This window comes from Lonchura striata, chromosome 9 (assembly GCF_046129695.1).
Source record: "Lonchura striata isolate bLonStr1 chromosome 9, bLonStr1.mat, whole genome shotgun sequence".
Taxonomy (NCBI): domain Eukaryota; kingdom Metazoa; phylum Chordata; class Aves; order Passeriformes; family Estrildidae; genus Lonchura; species Lonchura striata.
The window spans coordinates 3,444,360-3,463,812 of record NC_134611.1 but is presented as its reverse complement, the minus strand read 5'-3'; the positions used below and the strand labels follow the sequence as shown (position 1 = coordinate 3,463,812).

Here is a 19,453-nt window from a genome sequence, read left to right as displayed (position 1 = left end):
GGAGAGGAGGCGAGACCCTGGTCAAACTTTGGTGAATTGAAGCAGAAAGCCGGGCTAAGGCTCAGCAGAGCCTGGGTGGGCTTCGCGTTCGCCGGCAGCATCCAGCCGCGGGCGGGAGGGAGGGAGAGGCTGCTCAGGCTCGTTCCCAGCTCCCGGAGTTGGGGATGCTGCTGCCCCCGCGGCCCCGCGGGGAGTGGGAGTCGTGGGCAGGAGGGAGGGAGCGGGCTGGGAAGGAGAGATGGAGCCCGGGTTTGACGGGGAGAGGTGTGAATGAGCCCCCCAGCGCTGCCCGCAAGGATGCAGCAAGCAGCCTCCTCCCCCCCAGAACTGTCTCCGTATGACGCAGGTGCCCAGAGCCAAATTTCCTCAGTCTCATACCAGCCACAAAAGGAACTTGCAGAAAGTGCAGGCAGCCTTTACCACCCCCCAAAAACTACCAATATATCCCCTTTCCTCTCGCACAGCCGCCCGCGGCCGGGCCGGGGAATCGTGGGTCTCTGCCCACCGCCGCTTCCCTCTGCCCTCAACTCCTGCCCCGAGCAAAGACACAGAGCAGGGACACAGAGCAGGGACACAGAGCAGGGACACAGAGCAGGGACACAGAGCAGGGACACAGAGCAGGGACACAGAGCAGGGACACAGAGCAGGGACACAGAGCAAAGACACAGAGCAGGGACACAGAGCAGAGACACAGAGCAGGGACACAGAGCAGAGACACAGAGCAGGGACACAGAGCAGGGACACAGAGCAGGGACACAGAGCAGAGACACAGAGCAGGGACACAGAGCAGGGACACAGAGCAGGGACACAGAGCAGGGGCACAGTGAAAAGGGCACAGGGCTGGGATGCGCGGGGCATCGGAGCGCGGAGAGCTGTGCCCGCGGAGCGCGGAGCTCAGAGCCGAGACTCGGAGCTGTAACACGGAGCTCAGAGCCGAGACACGGAGCTCAGAGATGTGACACGGAGCTCAGAGATGTGACACGGAGCTCAGAGCCGAGACACGGAGCTCAGAGCCCAGACACGGAGCGCAGAGCCGAGACACGGAGCTCAGAGCCGAGACACGGAGCTCAGAGCCCAGACACGGAGCTGTAACACGGAGCTCAGAGCCGAGACACGGAGCTCAGAGCCGTAACACGGAGCTCAGAGCCCAGACACGGAGCTCAGAGCTGTAACACGGAGCTCAGAGCTGTAACACGGAGCTCAGAGCTGTAACACGGAGCTCAGAGCTGTAACACGGAGCTCAGAGCCCAGACACGGAGCTCAGAGCCGAGACACGGAGCTCAGAGCTGTAACACGGAGCTCAGAGCCCAGACACGGAGCTTAGAGCCCAGACACGGAGCTCAGAGCTGTAACACGGAGCTCAGAGCCCAGACACGGAGCGCAGCCTGCGCAGCCCGGAGCGCGGAGCGCGGAGCGCGGAGCCGGAGCGGCGCACGCGGAGCCGGGCGCGGGCGCGGAGCTGTCCGCGGTGCTGAGGACACTCACCGGGCCGGGCCGGGCCGGGCCGAGCCGGGCCGGCTCCTCCTGCTGCCGCCGGGATGCGCGGGGGGCGGCCCCGCTCCGCGGGTGCCCGGGCTCGGCCTGGCGCCCTTCCTGGCACCGGCAGCCCCTCTGGCTGCTGCGGCCGGGAGGAGCGACCCCGGGACTGCCTCGCTGCCGCTCCGTCCCCTCCTTAAATTTCAGCAGCTTCCTTCCCCCCCCCCCCCCGCCCCCCGTTCTTTTCCCTTGCTCTCCCCTGCTCTCCGCTCCCCGCTCCGGGCTCTCCGCACGCAGCCGCCTAGCGGGCAGGGGCGGGGGAAGATCCCACCGCACGCCCGGGCGGCACCGCCGCCGCAGCGGCATCGCCTCCCACCGCCCGCGGGCACCCGCCCCCGCCGCGCCCGGAGCGCTCCCGAGCAGCGGGGAACAGCGGGAGCGACAAAGGAGCGGGAGGAAAGGGGGGGAAATGGGATGCAAAGAGAATGAGAGCCCACTGAGTTTGACCTCAGCCTTCCTGGGGTCTGGATGCAGGTCGGCGTGGGCACAGGAATGGTCGGAGGGCTGGGATATCCCTGCTGTGACAGCGTAGGGAAGAGAAGGCTCCAGGGGGACCTTAGAGCCCATTCCAGTGACTATAGGGGCTCCAAAGAGAGGAGTTTGGACAAGGCTATGGAGTGACAGGAGATGGGGGAATGGGTTCCCACTGCCAGGGGCAGGGTTAGATGGGATATTAAGAAGAACTTCTTCCCTGTGTGGGTGGGGAGGCCCTGGCACAGGTTGCCCAGAGAGGCTGTGGCTGCCCCATCCCTGGAATGTTCAAAGCCAGGTTGGACAGAGCTTGGAGCAACCTTGTCTTGTAGGAGTGGAAAAAGATGGTCTTTAAAGTCCCTTCCGACCCAAACCATTCTGGAATTCTGTAATGCCACAGAACATGTGTGGGTAGTACCCAAAACTCTGGGTTCTGACACTCCCTGGTCCCCCAAATTTTAATTAACATTTGTGGGAGAATGTTGTTACTCAGCTGGGAGGTTGGGGTATCAGTTGTACGTGACAGGACAGGTGAACAGAGCTGCCTGGGAAGGAGGGAGCAGGTAGCCACAGCATATTTGGATCACTCTTAATTTCTTTTAACATCATAATCTACCTGACTATTGAAAGTAATGAGCCTCCAAAAGCTTTTTGCTCAACAACGAGTAGCGCTGTTGACAGTAGAAAGTATTTTTTCACAGCTGAGCTGGTGAACTGAAGTTGAGAAGAGCAATTCCACCTGATTCTGCACAAAACTTGGATAGGTTTCTTGGCAAGCTACTTCCTCAGGTTAGAGACCCCTGTCCTGGCATGTTAAAACAGACCTTTTTTAGTCACAGGAACAAGGTGGTCCTAAATGGTCCATGACTCCTCAGATACGATTTCATGTCCCAATTTCCCCACACTGCTTTGGTAAATTGCCTAATTTACCTCCTACCTCCACAGAATGGAAGCTCAATGAGAAGTATAAAGGCCATTAAGAGTGATGAGCTGTTCAGCTCTGTAGGTAAGTGATGAGCTGTTCAGCTCTGCACACTTACATGTGTAGGGAGCCCTGTACCTTCCCAGAGACATCCTACAGAGAGAAACCCACCTCGCTGAGGAGGCCAGCAGGGACCTTTGGATGGTCTCAGACACCAGAGATAACTAAACCTGGCTGACCTATGCCATGAGTGCCACCAGTGAGGAGGGAGGCAGCTGTGCAGACTATTGATGCCTTGTGAAGGCTGAGCTAGGACAGAGGCTGGGCAGAGTTAAAGAATAAATTAGGGATTTATTAAAAAGCCTCAATGGATCCACCTTGGGCAGCACAAGAACCCAGCCAGGGCTGCACCCAAGATGAACCAAAATGGTCACAAAATGCATGAGTGCTCATGAGGTCTCTCACTTTTACAAGTTCTGCTCTACTTGCACATTGGAGTTCATTGTCCAATTCCAGCTTTAGCCCATGAAGTCCCATCCTGCTTGTTTTTCTTTCTTCAGCCCACATTGTTTGTGCTCTTGGGCTGAGATTTGGATCATTTGTCCTTGGTTCCAAGCTAGAGAATGAATTGTTTTGTCTCCCTGCTTGTGAAGAGAGCTCACCATCCCCTCATATGAAGTTGAGAACTACACATTAAAGCAGCACAGACTCTAAAAATACAACATCTAAACCCTCAGGCATCACTATCATGCAAAAGCCTGAGCTGGAAATGAGGTATTCCAGCTTTGGCTTTACAGATGTACCAGCATGACCAAAATGACATTCCTTGGACCCTGATGAAAAAAGCCCAAGAAGCCATATGTAAGCAAGACTGAAATAGCTGATCAGGCCCTCCTGGCTTTCTCCAGCTCGAGGAGTCACTGCCCTCCTTCAGCCTCCTGCCCAACAATGAACCTGCAAGTCAAAGTCAAGGGCAATGTCCCCAGAACTCCTGTGTTTTGAGTGTGACCACACACTAAGGAGTTTCTCACTCAGGTCCCTCAAAGCAGGGTGCCTGGCTGTAAAACCCATGTGCTGCAATTGCTGTGCAGGTGCAAGGGAAAAGCAGGGTCAAGCAGAGCCCAAAGCTGTCACTCCTGTTTGAGGGTCCTTAATGAAAAACCTTAATGCTGCTGAGGAGAGATAGACAAAATCCCTTGCTCTTACATGTACTTCAGAGAAAGGTACACCCCAAAATGGGAAACCAGCTTGTTTTGTAGCCAACACAAGAAGTTTTCCAAGGGGCAGTCTCTGGAGGAAAGAGCATGTGGTTTGCATGAGGCATGGGTGGTCTGAAGGGGTCCCTGGGGGCCGTGCTGGGAAGAGCTAGAGACATTAGTTTAGAAAAACTATTTGGGAGATAATTTCAAATCCCTTTTCTCTCTGTTTTGCTCATGCTCATTTTGGGACTCGGGGCCACGATCACCCCCAGAGCACCCTCATGTTTCACAAGCCTGCCTGGCTGATCCCAGTGGGGATTGAGCCTTAGGGTTTCTATCACTTCAGCATTAGGAAAAGCACTCTCCAGTGAATGAGACCTTCTGGACTGGCCTGAAAGCCCCAAGATCTCTTCCCTGTGCAGTCTTGGAGGGATGCCCAGCACTGAGCCACTGCTGTTCCCATCCCTCCCCTCTTGCTGCTCCTCTCTCAGTACATCCCTCAAGAAAAAATTGTGTGGAAACAGATCTGCAGCCAGTGCTCACCCACTCCCCTGGGCCTTGAGCATCCTTGCTATTTCCCTGGAGGTGTGTGGCAATGGGAATTCTGCAGGAAAAGTTCAGGAGGAGGCTTTTCCCCCTTCTCTCAGGGACGCTGGAGCCTGCAGCCCCCGGGAGCAGCTCTTGTGCAGAGCCGCGTGTGCGGAGCAGAGCCGAGGAGCCACGCGCGGCTCCCAGCCCGAATTACCAGAAAATTAAACATATGTCTCCACTCACCCAGGCGAGGAATTCGATGTTGATCCGTCCTGATTCCATCTATTTCAATTATAGACAAGGACAGGCACCGCCTTCCCCTCACACAGAGCCGGGAAGGCTGAACAGTCCTGGAGAGGTCTCCAGCCCGCAGGGGAGGAGCATCCCAGGCACAGCAGCCCCTTTGAACCCCATGGGGGAGATGCTCAAGGCTGTGGAGAGGCTGGGGAGATATTTGGGGACCTCGGGTAGATGTTCAGCACTATGGAGGGGTCACTTGGGCCATGGCAGGGGGAAGTTCTTAGGGCTCTGGGTGGATTCTTGAGTTTCTAGAGTGGAAGTTTGGAGACCTGGGGAGCTCTGGGGAGATACTTGAAGCCATGGATGGGGTGCTCAGGGCCCTGGCAGGATGCTGAGAATAAGGGGCCATGGGGGGGCTGACAGCAGGAACTTGCAGAATACACAGGGGCTGTGTGTCTATAATAAGAGAGAGCAGCACACAGTAAACCAAAGTGATATTAAAAAAGGTTTGACTACAGTCACGAGAGCAATAAACCCTTCAATCAAAGCCTCCAGATTATCTGCTGTCATAGAATGTGAATGCTGGCAAGGGTGTGGAGAATGGCAACAGAGCCAAAAAACCGTCCCACAAAACAGATGTGAGCTTTATGGCAAGGCAGCTCAGGTGCTGCATTAGTCCATACCACCAGGGCTTCAATCCTCCCGGGATGGGCTGGGGAAGCCACTCCCCAGGCCACTGCAAAGAGCTCCTGCAGTGCAGTTTGTGTTTCCAAAGGAGGAGAAATACCTTGAGATGCTCCAGTGGTGGGAGATGCAAGCAAGCTCAGGTGGGTGATGTGCTGCACACAGCCTCTGTGTCCATCTTTCACCTTGCTGGGGAGAAGCAAACACCTCTGCTGTGAAGCCAGGGGAGGTTTGTCTTGTAATGGCCAAGCAGTTTCTCATGTTTTACGTGTGAATAAATATCAGTATTATAGAACAGCATTGATGTGAGGCCCAACTGCTGCAGCAGGTGTGTTAAGCCAACATGCCTGTATGTGTAATACCCATCAGGAGTGGGGGCTTTTCAGAAAACATCCAATAGACCTGTGCTTGGGGATCACCAGGAGCACACAAGAAACCAGATGGATTCTGGATTCTTCCATTTTGCATGTTGAGGACAGACATAGCTCTGATGGCTCAGAGCATAGAGACACGCTGATCCTTGAGGGGCACAAGGATGTGGCAGCTCCTGGCATTAAGTGTTGATCTTACCCACCTTTCTCTGTCTCCAGCCCCTCCTTGAGCATGCCCAGGAGAAGACAGACACCCATGGGGTTGGTTACTAGCAGTAGTAACCAGCTTCTGGGGTAAGTGGGTGCAAAGCCCTGCCCCATCCTGGGGTTTCAGGCTGCTGCTGGCAGCAATTTCTCTGCTCCTCCCCAGCATCAGCTGTGTCTCCCTGCATTCATCAGTCACTTTGTTGCCAGCCTGTGCTCAGATAGAATCACAGAGTCACAGAATAGTGAGGTTGGAAGAGACCTCTAAGATCATAAAGTCCCACCTATGCCCTAACACCACAACTAGACTATAGCACCAAGTGCCATGTCCAGTCTTTTTTTAAACACGTCCAGAGATGGTGATTCTACCACATCCCTGGGAAGACAATTCCAGTACTTTATTATTCTTTTGATGAAAATTTTTTTTCCTAATATCCAATCTAAACCTTCCCTGACCTTCCCTTGAGACTGTGTCCTCTTGTTCTGTCAGTGCTGCCCAGTGGAAGAGACCGACCCCCACCTGTCTGCAACCTCCCTTCAGGAAGTTGTGGAGAGCAATAAGGTCACCTCCAGGCTAAACAACCCCAGTTCCTTCAAAGGCTCCTCACAGAGCTTGTGCTCCCAGCCCTGTTGCCCTGAACATTCCCAAATACCTCTCTGTTCAATTTGGGATGGCTGGTGGCACCCTGCAGGGGCTCGTCCTTCTCAGGGTCCCTCTTGGAGCCAGTGGGAGCCGTGGCCAGGCTGGCAGGGCTGTGGGGCAGCAGATTGCCCCTGATGGCAGGGGGCTCTGCCATGTGCTGTCCCCCCCAGCCTCAGAACATGCTGAGAACTGGGGAAGCCACCAGCAGCTTTCTTGGCTCACCAGAGGACAGGCTGCAGGCAGGAGCAGGGAAGGAATTTGGGCAGGCAGGGACTGAGAGCAAACATTGGATAGAGCATCTTCTTCCTTTGATATCCTGAGGTTCTTCCGTGCAAATCAAGCTGGAAATCTCCCCCTGCTCTCAGAGCCAAGGCAAAAAGAGGGTTTATCTGAGCCCAGACACATGTAGAGTAGGCAAGGCACAGTTCTCAGCTTTCTAAAACTCTCTGGGTGCTTTGGGACCTTGTCTTTACTGTTTTCTTCTCCTCTGTCCCACTGCCCACAGCAGAAGGTGCAGCAGCAAGGCCTTAGATGCTCAGAAATTCCTGGAGCCCCTGGGCAGGCAGCTCCAAGTCTGGCTTTTGTCCCTCTTTGCCTGTCCAGGGTCACAGTAACACTTCATCACCATTAAAGCATCATCCCTGTGATGAGCCTTTGCTTTCTCACCCATCAGCAGTGCCATGCAGACCATCTCTATCAGCAGAACAAACAGCCCTTAAGAGCCAAGGCAAGAGGCAAACAGCCTCTGTGGGCTCAAAACAAGTGGTGCTGAAGCTCATTGAAACCTTCCTTTCACCCAAATTCCTGCCTCCCAGAAGCAGTGCTGACCCCACCCCCATGCCATTGAAACCCGTGGCTTTGCATCCCATCAGAAGAGGCTCTGCAGGCCCCCAGGCAGACAAAGAGCTTTGAAAAGAGCCATGAGGGAAATGGATACACAAAACCCTGGCTAAATGCAAGGATTTTCAATCCTGGTTTCTTACTGCAAACAAGCATTGTGTGCTGTGGGCACAATCCCTCCTTTGGTGCAGCCAAGCAGGGACAGTCTCCCTGCCCCTGTGCAGAAGAGGACAAGCCCCCTCCCACCCCAAATTGTCTCCTACCTCCTCCACAGGAGAGTCCTGGGGGTGCTCCATGCCTGGGACACACTGCACTGGAGATGTCCCTCACTGGCTGCACAGTGCTGGGCTCCCTCTCCTTCCTCCTCTTCCTCCTCCTTCTTCCAGGCCTGTGGGGCACAAGCAGCTTCCCAGCTCTGGTGGGAATTGCAGCACACCTCAACAAGATCAGTTCATTACAGATTCCTGTTTTTTTTTTTTTTTTTTTTTTTTTTTTTTTTTTTTTTTTTTTAGTGCAAAAATGCCCTTTAGCGCTGCTATTGCCATGCACAAGGCTTTTTAGATGTCACAGGGATGTAGTGAAATAATTTAAACTCATGTTCAGACCTTAAATCTGGTATTAAAATGAAACTCTGCCAGCTCCAGAGCTGCACAGAAGCTCCACAAAGGAAGGAACCTTAACCTCATGTCTCTGCCATGGGATAAGGCCATGCCATTGTGCCTTTGCCAGCAATTTGGGCACATTCCCAGTGCTTCATGTGCCTCCCCAGGTTTACTCCTGCAGACCCACTTTCCTGCAGGAACCAACACAGATGTGGTTTTGGATAAAAACCTTCACAGTTTGGATAAAACTGATCCCAGAAGCAGTGAGGGCAAGGCAGGAGTTAGAGGGATGGGTCAGCACCCCAAACATCTCTTTGCCAGCAGATGTGGGGTGGGGCAGCCAGAGCAGCTCAGTGGGTCCTGCCCAGCTGGGGGGAATGAGGGGGACACTTGTCCTGCAAGGAACCAGCACACAGGTACTGGAATTTCCATCACTTGGCTGCACACAAGTTGTTAGGCAAAAAGAAGATAAATAAAGATAAATGGAGGAGAGCTGAGCGTGCTGGCAACCCTTCTCTATCATTCCTTTTCTTTCCTAAGCAGATCAAATTATGACCTGGAATCACTGAATACATATTTTATTATGTGGATAATTTAAAGGATGAGGATGAGACAGAGAATTCATAAGGTACAGTCATGTTAGAAGACAAAGAGTTCCCATTAATCTCCTACAGGGAAAAAAACTGAACAGGAGAAAAGAAGGGAGTGGGAACAGGTTGTAATCGATGCTATCCTCTCCTCTTCTCTCTGGGCAGGCAGGGACATTTTCTCCACTAACACCAGACAGAAACTGCTTCTTAAGATCTCACAAAACAGACGTGGTGCTCCAAACTCTTCTGGCTCTGCTGCCCTTCGCTAGCAGCATAAACCCAGCACTTCTCATCCCATTTCAAGAGCTTGGAAAGCAGCTCCCCTCCTCCTCAGTGCAGAGCTGGGGAGCAGGGGGTGCACCCCTACCTTCCCCATGTCCCTGGCAGGACTCAGAGCCTCCCTGGGGCTGTGCCATCACGGTCTGCTGGGCTTTGGCCCATTTCACCCCAGTCTGGTGCCAGCTGGAGCGTGATGCTCTGCTGACTTTGAGGGGTCAGCCCCACTTTGCTTCCCCTCAGCACCCCCTGCCCCATTCAGGCACAGGCTGCTTTGCTCTCTGCAGATCAATGCCAGCTTCAGGATGTGTTTTGGTCACCACAGGACCAGGAAAGAGCCACTGGCTCTTGGTAATTGTTTTCCTAACTATTAAGCAATAAACAGATGAAGTCTCTGCAGCTGATGGGTAGCTGAGCCCTGGCACCGTGCTGGGGGTCAAGGGCTCATCCCTGGAGGCAGTACCCTGGCATGTGCCTCTGACCCAGGACACTGCCCATGGGACAGGAGCAGCTGGCCTGGTGGCTTCAGACCAGCTCCTGCTCAGGTCTGAGGGGATAAAAGCTGTGGATTGTCCCTTTTAAACAACCTAAATGATTTTATGGAGATTTTGACAAGTCAGATTAAGCACTGTAATCAAGACAAACTTGTTGTTGAAATAAGGCCCCTTAAGGACAAAATCAGAGCTGCTGAGCATTTTCCTTACCCAGCCCTGCACATGTCACAGTGGAGAGACAGCTGCTGGGATGCTGCAGAGCTGCTCATGGCCCAGGGGTCACTGTCCTCACCGTGGGCTCTGGAGAGGGGCACACACAGCTCCCACTGCCTTCACCCCAGCCCAGCAGAGCCCAGTGCTGTGCTCCTGGCTGCCTGCAGAGCCACCCTGGTGGCTGGGCCCCTCTGGGGGGCTCCTGGTGTTGAGGGGGTTAATCTTGAGACAAAAACTTCTAATTCATGGATTAAAGGCTCCTGGGGCTGCGAGGGCACATCAGTGCTTGGGGTTTGGGATTTGTGTTGTGTTCATGCTGCTGGCTCAGTTCAGCTGTCAGGTGCTATTTCTCAGGCCTCCCAAGTGTCAGAACTCAAAATATCCCTCATACATTTTTGGATGTTCCGGGCCCAGGTCAGAAGCATTTGAGACCCTGGCAGGCAGCTGGAAACAGCTGAGATTTTGGGTTTGAACCATGGAATGATTTACCAACCTTGCAGGAAGAGCAAGAAGTCACAAAAGTTTAGATATTAGAGTAGAAGTAGTCACAAAGCAAAGGGAAGAATTTTTGAGTGCTGTACAGGGGGTTTTTGGTCCTGTACATGGCGGTCAGAGGTTTTAAGATGGATTTGGGATTTGGGCCTGCCCTGTCCTTCCTCTTTATTCTTCCTTACCTCCGTGTTCTTGGTGATGTTGGCACTCACAGATTGGTTTAGAGTAGAAAAGCACCATTTAATATAGGTAATAGGCATTGGGGACAAACTAACCATGTAACACGTTATGTACCATATAAAAGATAGAAAATCCCCATTTAATATAGGCAATAGGCATTGGGGACAAACTGTAACCATGTAACACGTAATGTACCATATAAAAGACAGCAGCAGCCCTGGGCAGGGAGAGAAGAAGCAGTCGGGGTCAGAGAGGATGTCAGGGTGTGTGTGTGCCTCTGCCTGAGCTGTGAGTAAACCACAGCAGCCCGAGGAGAAAATCTTTTAGATAACTCACAATAAACTGCCTTGAGACTGGACAACAGAAGAATACTGAGTCTTTCTCTGGAAGCATGGGTTGGAGGAGAGACTTTTCCACCACACGGAGCCACCCCTGACCCAGAGGTGAGCTCCGGCACCCAAAGACAGCCTTTACCTCCAGAATTATTTCCCAAATTATTTTCTTCCCAAATTATCATCCGAGACAGTGTGCTCCCCGGCTCTCAGATGGCTGGAGGCACTGGAAGGATTTCAGGGAGGATAATTGTGTTAGAGATGCTCATGGTACTCACAACTCCTCTGCTATTCATGCAAGTCTCCAGCCCCAAATTTTGGGAGTCAAACAAGAGCACTAAGGTAATACAACTCCCTGAAAAGATTTGGGAGACACTGGAGAAGGCAGAACTGAGAGATGAATAAAACCTCTCTGCATGGATCAGAGGTTTTAGTCAAGCAGCTATCAGATGAGATTGGTTTTGTCCCCCTGCTGAGGTTTTTTTCCACCACAGCCCACTGATGGTAGCAGGCACACTGCAAACCTTCTGTTCCAGGCAGATTAGAGGCTGTGATGTGCACATGGAGCCCTCCTTCCCCTGAAATGTTCATGATGCAAATACTGTTGTTTAAGAGAGGTGGAACCACCTTGTCCCCTTCCCCTGCACACTGGTCAGGAAAAGTTCATACTAGTTTTCTTTTTCAAAATTTATTTCTAAGAGATAACAAAAAATCAGCACTTTCTTTCCCCTCCTAAGGAAATTTTCCCTACTGCTTGATGTTGGAGGGTAAATTCTTGTCCTGCCTCTGCTGAGTAATAATGGCCAACCATCAGCCAGAGCAAAATTTAACATGTGAAAGCTAAGATTGAGAGATTCAAAACAGTTTTTTGGCAAGACCAACTCAACTCAAATGCCTGGTTAACACACAGAGAAGAGAATTAATCTTGCTTTAAACCAGCTAACCATTTTTAAATTAAGAAGAATTTAAAGACTTAACATACCCAAATACTGCCTTGTAACTGAACAGAAATGAGATGATAATCACTTCAAGAATTTGCAGCTTGCTTTGAAAGCAAAATTAAAGCAAACCACGTGGTGATGGTTACCAGAAGGCTGGGAGGACTAGGTGTTTATCCATGAGACAGATGTGGGCTCTGGTCCTTATGCCACTGATGCTGCTCTAATTTGTGGACTGCCACGGTCTCAAGCACACCTTCCCACTAGCCAAACCTCTCAGATGCCCAGCATTTAAAGCGGGTGACACTCCCTGACCTCTAGAGATGTCCCATTAATGTCCCTGCACCCATCAACGAGCGCAGGACATGGCCTCCCCACTGCTGAGGAAGGAAAATCCCTCTCTGAGGTCAGGCCAGGAGCATCCCATGAGGCTGGCCTCGAGGAAGAGCCTGTGCAGGCAGTGGTGAGGGCTGGCAGGAGGCAGGATGCCATCCCCCCTCTGCCTGCCAGGACACCAGGAGCTGCTGACACACAAGAGTTCTCCAAGCAAACTCCACTGTAAACACTCTGCTCAGCCCTCGACTGCTGCAGGTCCTTGCTGGGTATTTCTGGCCTCCAGAAAAGCAGTGAGAAAGGAAACAGGACATTTCAGCTGGAAAGGAGTTAATTTGCCTTCCCAATTATCTGCTGACGTCATTATGACCTTCCATAATTAAACAAAATTACCCTAAACAAACAGGGCTCGGAACACTGGCATTAGCAGCTGGCCACACTCAGTGCAGGAGAGCCCTGACTTATTGATATGAATTTAGATTTCCCATTGACCATCATTTTCAATTCCCTCCAGCACTGAATTTTTTTAGCACTGAGGCATGTTCCTCCTACTCTTCTGTTAAATGCTTTAAAGTTAATTGAAGATGCTGGCCGGCCAAGAAAGGTTTTAAATTCCCTTTCTCAAAAAATCTGACTCACCTAACACCTCTCACAAGGACAAGAAAGCTGCAGGCAAAACCATTCTGGAGCAGCTTCCAGTCAAGGGCTTTGGAACCTGGTTTTCTCCAAAGAAAAAAGTGAGAACGAAGACTCAAAGTGCCCATCATCTGCAATTAACTTCCACAAGGAGAGTGGTTAAGTGCTGGAACAGATTTTCCAGAGGGAAATCTGGAAAAACTTTGGATCTGGATTTCCATATTCCAGAATTTGGAAATCTGATTTTGGGAATCTTCTGTCCTTACCTGGTTGAGTTGTGAACATCTCCAGGCTCTGAAGCAACCTCATCCAACTTGGAGTAAACTCTGCTCTGCACAGAGGGTTGAACCAAAGACCTCTGCAAATCCCTCCCAAAGTCAATCACCCCCACCCTCCCCCCGACTCTAAAAAGGCTGAAAACCTGACAGGAACCATTTGTTGAGTTGGTGACTAATTAAAAAAAATATTGACCACATGCTGTTTAAAAAAAAACCAAACAAAATTACGGTAATTATATGCGACTTAATTTGTCAACTGTGAAGAGTTACCTGAAGGAAAGAAAATTAAGGGGATTAAAATAAGGAGCATTACCTCTTGTGACAAAGACACGAAGGCAAAAATTGCCATCAACTTGTGTTTATGAGCTGCTGTGTTTCTAATTAGGGCCAGACACCAAATTTGCATTTTATCTTGATTGAAAGAGAATGAAAACTGAAAAAAATAAAAGCATCCGATGTTAAACATCTTCCCCTGTTTAATTCAAGGAGTAACCTTACAGCATTCAAAACAGCTGCTTTTTTTTCTTCTGTTTTAAAGATCTTGGCTTTGTCAGAGCAACTTCAATTTAAAAACCAGAGGATCTTCAAGTTGGGGGAGAGAAGGAATGAGGTAACCTGCCAGCAGAGGCTTTGTGGCACTGGGCTGGGGTACAACAGCAGCCAGGGCAGTTTGCAAAATAAATTAGGTTGGCACTGATAAACAAGCCAGAGGCTGGGGGAAACCCACACCAGGAAGAGCAATAGTAATGGACCATCACATCAGCCTGCCTTTGGAGAGGCGGGCTGGGAAGGATGCTCAGCACAGTCACTCCACACCAAATTCTCTTAAAATGCAGCAAAATGGAAATCAAACTAGTGCTCAGTGGGATGTGTCAGACAGCTGCCATCAGGCAGAAGGAACCAATTTTGTTTTCTTCTGCCACAGTGACTCAGGTTACTCATACAATGCAGACCTGCAGGTAGCACTCCCGGGCAGGACATGAGCTGCTGGGCTCTCTTCTCTCTCCTTTCCTTCTCTCCTCACTCTCTCCCCCACTGACACATCAAAAATCATGGAAGAAAACCAGCATGCAGCATTTGAGAGCCAGGCATCCATGTCTCCCTTGGAGCATCACTTTTCTCTCCACTGCACTAGACTCTCCAGAAGCTACTGGTGGTGTGTCCCACATCCTTCTACCTTTGAAGGAGCAAAGATGACCCCCTAGAAACATGCACCAGCACTGAACCAGGACAGGACCTGTCCCCAGTTCTGCCACAAGGCTTCATCCCTGCTTCCTTATTCATATCCTCAAGAGCATCCTTGCTCTTCCCTGCTCTGTGCCCAAAGGGTGTGAGAAGATCACACAATCCTCCTGGGAAGATCAGTCAGGCTTTTAACACGTGGAGGACAGGAGACCTGTGCAAAGTCCCTGCATCAATCCCAGCCCCTGTGGCGTGCAGGAGACACGGCCAGCAGTGAGTGAATGGAAAAGGATTCTGTCTGCAAACCAAAACACTTCCCACAGGTATCACTGTCTGCATTGCACCTGTGACACCCACAGCAGGGAAAGGATGCTACGCCCACCAAATGCACTTTGGAGCTTAATTAGTTCTGGCAGCAATCCTGACAGTTCAGCCTGGCTGCACCTTCTTATCTGCTCTGCTATCTGCCAAGAAAGCAACAACAACTCTCAGCTTCATGGTTTATTCCCCCTCCATATGTACAGTTAAGTGTATGCATGACCATTAAAAATAAGGCTACTTATATCATGGCTCTGAAACACGTTACAAACCAACTCCATCCTCTCTCTTGTTACAACATTCAAGATGCTTGGCTGCCGTGGTGTGCAGAGAGGGGCAAACACAACCAGACCACACGAGTGGTGCAGGGCTTTGGTAACTGGATCTAGGAGCTTCCTCCTCCAGCTGGGAGAGTCAAGCACAGCCAGGTCAGTGGGAGGCAGATCTTTATCCCACGCTGTCGTGGCAAGGCCAGTCCAGGTCCCAGGAACTGCAGGCCCCCTCATCTCAGCACGCTGCTGGTGGCCCACATGGACGGGAGGACAACTTAATCGTCTCCTCTGGAGCTGTCCCTCTGGGGCAAGGAAGGGGCTAAGGAGAGGAGGAAAGGGAAGGTGTCCTTCTCTTCTTGATGACTAGAGGACTTCAGTCTCCAGTGGTGTCAACCTTGGTGATATTTCTCAACATATAATGCATCTAAAAATAATTAATAAATCAAAAGAAAAACAGAACCATATCATGATGGGATTTCAAAGTGAATTGCTTGTATGTCCAGGTAAGGCTTAGAGACTTTCTTTTTCCAGTGGGAATGAAGAAGAGTCCAGATGAAAGTAACTGGAGATGTGCAACTGAGGACAGCCCTGTGTGCTCCTGTAAGCTCCCTTTACAAGTAATTCTGTTCTCTTATGCAACAAGACAATCTTCCAGCTTTAGCTTGTGGCTCAATAAATTTTATTATTCCTTTTTGTTTTTATTTAAAAGAATTTGTTTTCCTATCATAAAAATTAGACAACCATACCACCACCAGCAAAGTCTGTGGAGTTAATGTTGATGGCAGACAGTTTACTGGTGTTACCAGTGTCTCAAAATGTCCTACGAAGTCCATAAATGGAAAAAAACCCAAACGTGATCGTTCTGGGGAGGAACATCAAGGTGATTTTGGTTTCTTGTCCCACTGTGGTTCCCAGATGAATACTGTAGCATATCAGAAGGACCAAGTACCTCATGCCTTGAGAGAAAACCCTTCATACCAGCTCCAGTACCTGGTTAGTAAGGAAAACGAGACATTTAGAATAGGAATTTGTGACATTCATTATTTCCTCTGTCAGCATATAGATCTCTAAGACAGCACTGACCCTTCCATCTCCACCCCTTACCCTTTATTCACCAGCATGCAATAATATCCCACAGATGGAAAAAGCACTTGGCAAGCATCCCAATTTTGATGTCTGCTTGTGTGATGATAAATTAGCCACGAAGCAAAACCGGCCACAGATGCCTCATCTCCCCTCATCTCAATCACACAGCTCTTGGAAATCTTGTAACAGAGATCAGAGCTTTTGTCATCCCAGCCCTCTGTGCTCTTGATTCCCTTGTCCAGGCTGGGATGGAACAGCAGCATCTGAAGGCATGGACTAGAGACAGCAGGAAAGTGCCTGTGGGGCTGCCAGAGTCTGCATGAACCTGGCTTGGCTCCCCTGGGAAAAGCTCTAGAGCTGTAGCTCATGGGTGATGCCCAGTATGGCATCTGTCCCCAAAGAGGGGTGTTTGGGCACACCCAGCCCCTTCCCAGACCATCCCACCCTTCCTGCTGCACGCTGTCAAAGGCAAATGGAGATACCAGAGTTCTGACAGCCCTGGCTGGCTGCACATTTCTCTCTGTCTACCTTCTCTCATTAACAAGCAAAGTGCATGAGCAAAACCTCTCCTCTCTAATCACTGCTCTTGCTGCTGGATTCACTTCAAAATATCAAAAGCTTCTGTGCATTTTGTCTGTCTTCCTTAGGAGTAAGTGACCAAAGTAACCACCAACCAATTCCAAAACATGATATATAAATAATTCCCCTATGAATGAGAGGCTACAGCCTCACAAGCTGCAACAGCAGGAGTAACCCAACCACTTGTGTCTAAAAAAGGGGGAAAAAATCTTGACATGCAATTAAACACAGACCACTTAGCTCTCTCACCATTCTTGCATTTTTAGTGATTTTTCCAGAGTGGTTCAGACCAGCAGCTCTGATATGGCTCCAAAAAATTACTATTGCCACAGGGATGTGAGGGACAATCAAGATGTCAGCCTCATGACAGTGACAATGCAGTGTAAAACTGCAGACAGCAAGCACTTTACCAGCAGCTCCAGAATGCTGCCAGGGGTCTGGGCTACAAGCTTAGGGCATTAAGCACCAAACCTAACAGCATGGTGGAGGTCAGTGCTGCTGTGCAGAATGTGGGATAAAATTCCAGGTTTGGGTTGTTTGGTACTGCCTTGGGTGCTGGTTTGGCTTTGCTGACAGACACGTGAAGAAGGACAGTCTTCTCCGTATCACTTGACATTCCACAGACAGAAATACATTGAACAGACACTCTGGAAGACTTAATTAAAGATCTGAAAACCTGGTACTGTACACAGGGAAGGCTGATGCTTTCACAAAAGCCTGTGCTGGCAGCTGCTGTCTGTTACCACCCGTGTGAGCACCAGAGTCAGCAAAGACAGGGAGCATCCCTGCTCATTGCAGTGCTGCTCCAGCCAGCTGCACACCAGGAGCTCAGCTTTCAGCCCTGCTGCCTCTGCAGCAGCCAGAGCACAGGCTTGGGCTAACGCTGGTCATTCAACACTCAGCCTCTGCTGCAGAACCAGCCTGGGGAGGTGCTTGTGCCAGGACCCCAGGGAGCAGCAGTGGGTGCTGGATGGCCACCAGCAACCCTGCCACACTTCACTGCCACTGGTTTCACTGCTGGGGCGCTGCCTGCTCACTCCACTGTGTGCCAGAGGCAAATACATCATTTAAATTGCAAACTTCCACAGCCAAGATGACCTCCTCTAATGGTTCCTCCTGGCTGTTCAGTGTCTCTGACCTTGCTCTTCACTATCAACACATTCAAGTGTTTAAAGGCAAGATGTGTAAAATAACTTACCTTAATTGTACCCTGACTGTTAGCAGCAATAAGCACGTTGGACTCCTGGGAAAAAAAAAAAGAGGCACTATCAGAACCTGCCATTGCTTTCTCCACCCCCCCGCCTTTTTTTTTTTTGGATGAAGAAGTTATTTTTATCTTACACATCAGAAGTATATCTAATTCCAAAGGGATTTAACTCTTCCTATATCCGAGATGCTTTCAAGGCTAGAGGTCTTTATAAGTTATACTGCCTTGAAGAATTAGAAAGCAATAATCCTTAGTGCTTGTACAGAGCTTTAAATCTCCAAAGCAATTTACAAACATGAATTAATTCTTGCAGCCTCCCTGTGAGGTGGACTAATAAAAATAATAGTTATTTCATCTTTTGGCAGCCCACGGACAAAGATCTCCAGCGCCCTAACTAAAGCAACTAATCATCCTTACAAAACCCCTCCAGCTCTGAGGCCAAGTGGCTCCAGAGGAGTAAAACAAAGAGAAGAGCTTAGAGAGCAACAGCAGATGCACCCAGTTTGAAAGGGAAGATAAACAGAGTAGGCTCCAGCCCTGCCTTAAGCAGAGAGGCAGCATCTATTTACCTCCTGCCAATTGATGGAGTTGCATTTGGAGATATCCTGGTTGACTGCAAATTAATGGTCTGCTGCATCAGTCAGGCAACCCCCAGGCAAAAGCTGGAGACAGAGAGCATCTTCTCCCCAGACTGCATTCCTCACGTGACCAGCTAGCACAGATGCACCCTCCCCAGCCAAAATCCTATCCAATATCCAGAAGGAAATCCACACACAGGCACTGGGGTGCTGGCAGGAGCCCCAGAGATGTGGGGGGAAGCAGTGCTCCCAGCCGGGTGTCCTGCAGCCTCCTCGTGCAGCAGACGCAGCGCGCTGCCGAGCCGCCCGCAGAGAACTGTTTTCTCTCAAGACAGTTGATATCTTTTCTGAGACACATTTTTAAATTTCTCTCGTTGCTGCTATCCATCCCCACACAAACTTGCTGTAATTATCCCGTTGCTTAACACATGCATTTTTAATAAACTCGGTGACTAGAACACGCCCTGCTCTGAAGGGAGTGGGAAGGGAGCTCAACACAGCCCTAAGCAGCCTCACCACGAAGTTCAGGATTCTGCACAGCCTCAAGATTTGGGGCAAAGGAAGAAAAATCCCTTTCAGTGGGAAAATCCATTTATCAGGTAAGAATAGCCTTGTGGTGGACCACTGGGCTAATTGACACAGATAGATTTGTTCACCCTGGCACAATCATTAGAGGATTAGTTAAAACTCCTGATATCTCACTAATGATCCTCCAAGTCTAAGCTCCTGAAAAAAAAAGTATATCCTCAAAGGAAGAATATACTGCAATTTCTTTTAATTTGGTGGTTAAGAATCTAATGCAGTGAACTCTCAGCTTCTGCTTAACAACATTAAAATCAAAACCCACTGTGGGGGTGGGGGGAGAAAGCAGATATAAATATTATCTGGGCACTGAAACAGGGACCAGGATGCCTGATAGGATTCTGGAAGCAAGGGAGAGGGACCAGCAGCAATCTACTGTGCAATGCAGGAGACCTGAACTCTGTGAGTGCAGATGATGCAGGGGGTTTGAATGATTCCTGTTTGCACTGTGAGTGACTGGTAATTCACCCTGCTGCTGCAGTCTGCTGGGGTGCCACTGTAAATGAACTCTGTTTCAATGAACAGTTTTACCTGCTAAATAAAATAAAAATGCCAGAGGGTAATTTACTCTCACTCCCTTGTTCTTCAGAAGCCCCTGGGTGTTGTTTTTTTTTCAGCAGGGTCTGAGCTGATCACTGCTCTGC

General features: G+C 50.3%; 2 protein-coding genes across 3 annotated transcripts in view; both read right to left on the bottom strand.

Moving 5' to 3' along the window:
• Positions 1–1,692, bottom strand: part of TNR (tenascin R) — a 79,231-nt gene extending 77,539 nt beyond the window's left edge. Inside the window, exon 1 of the mRNA XM_021546032.3 lies at positions 1,486–1,692. The gene's annotated coding sequence lies outside the window, so the exon portion shown is untranslated. The remainder of the gene's footprint in view (positions 1–1,485) is intronic.
• A 12,983-nt stretch (positions 1,693–14,675) lies between these two features.
• Positions 14,676–19,453, bottom strand: part of COP1 (COP1 E3 ubiquitin ligase) — a 123,464-nt gene continuing 118,686 nt past the window's right edge. For both annotated transcript variants that reach the window (XM_021545970.3, XM_077785294.1), the window contains exons 19-20: positions 17,641–17,685; positions 14,676–15,767 (exon numbers count right to left, since the gene is read on the bottom strand). In XM_021545970.3, coding sequence (XP_021401645.2) covers positions 15,750–15,767; positions 17,641–17,685 — 63 coding nt within the window. In that variant the 3' untranslated portion in view covers positions 14,676–15,749. The remainder of the gene's footprint in view (positions 15,768–17,640; positions 17,686–19,453) is intronic.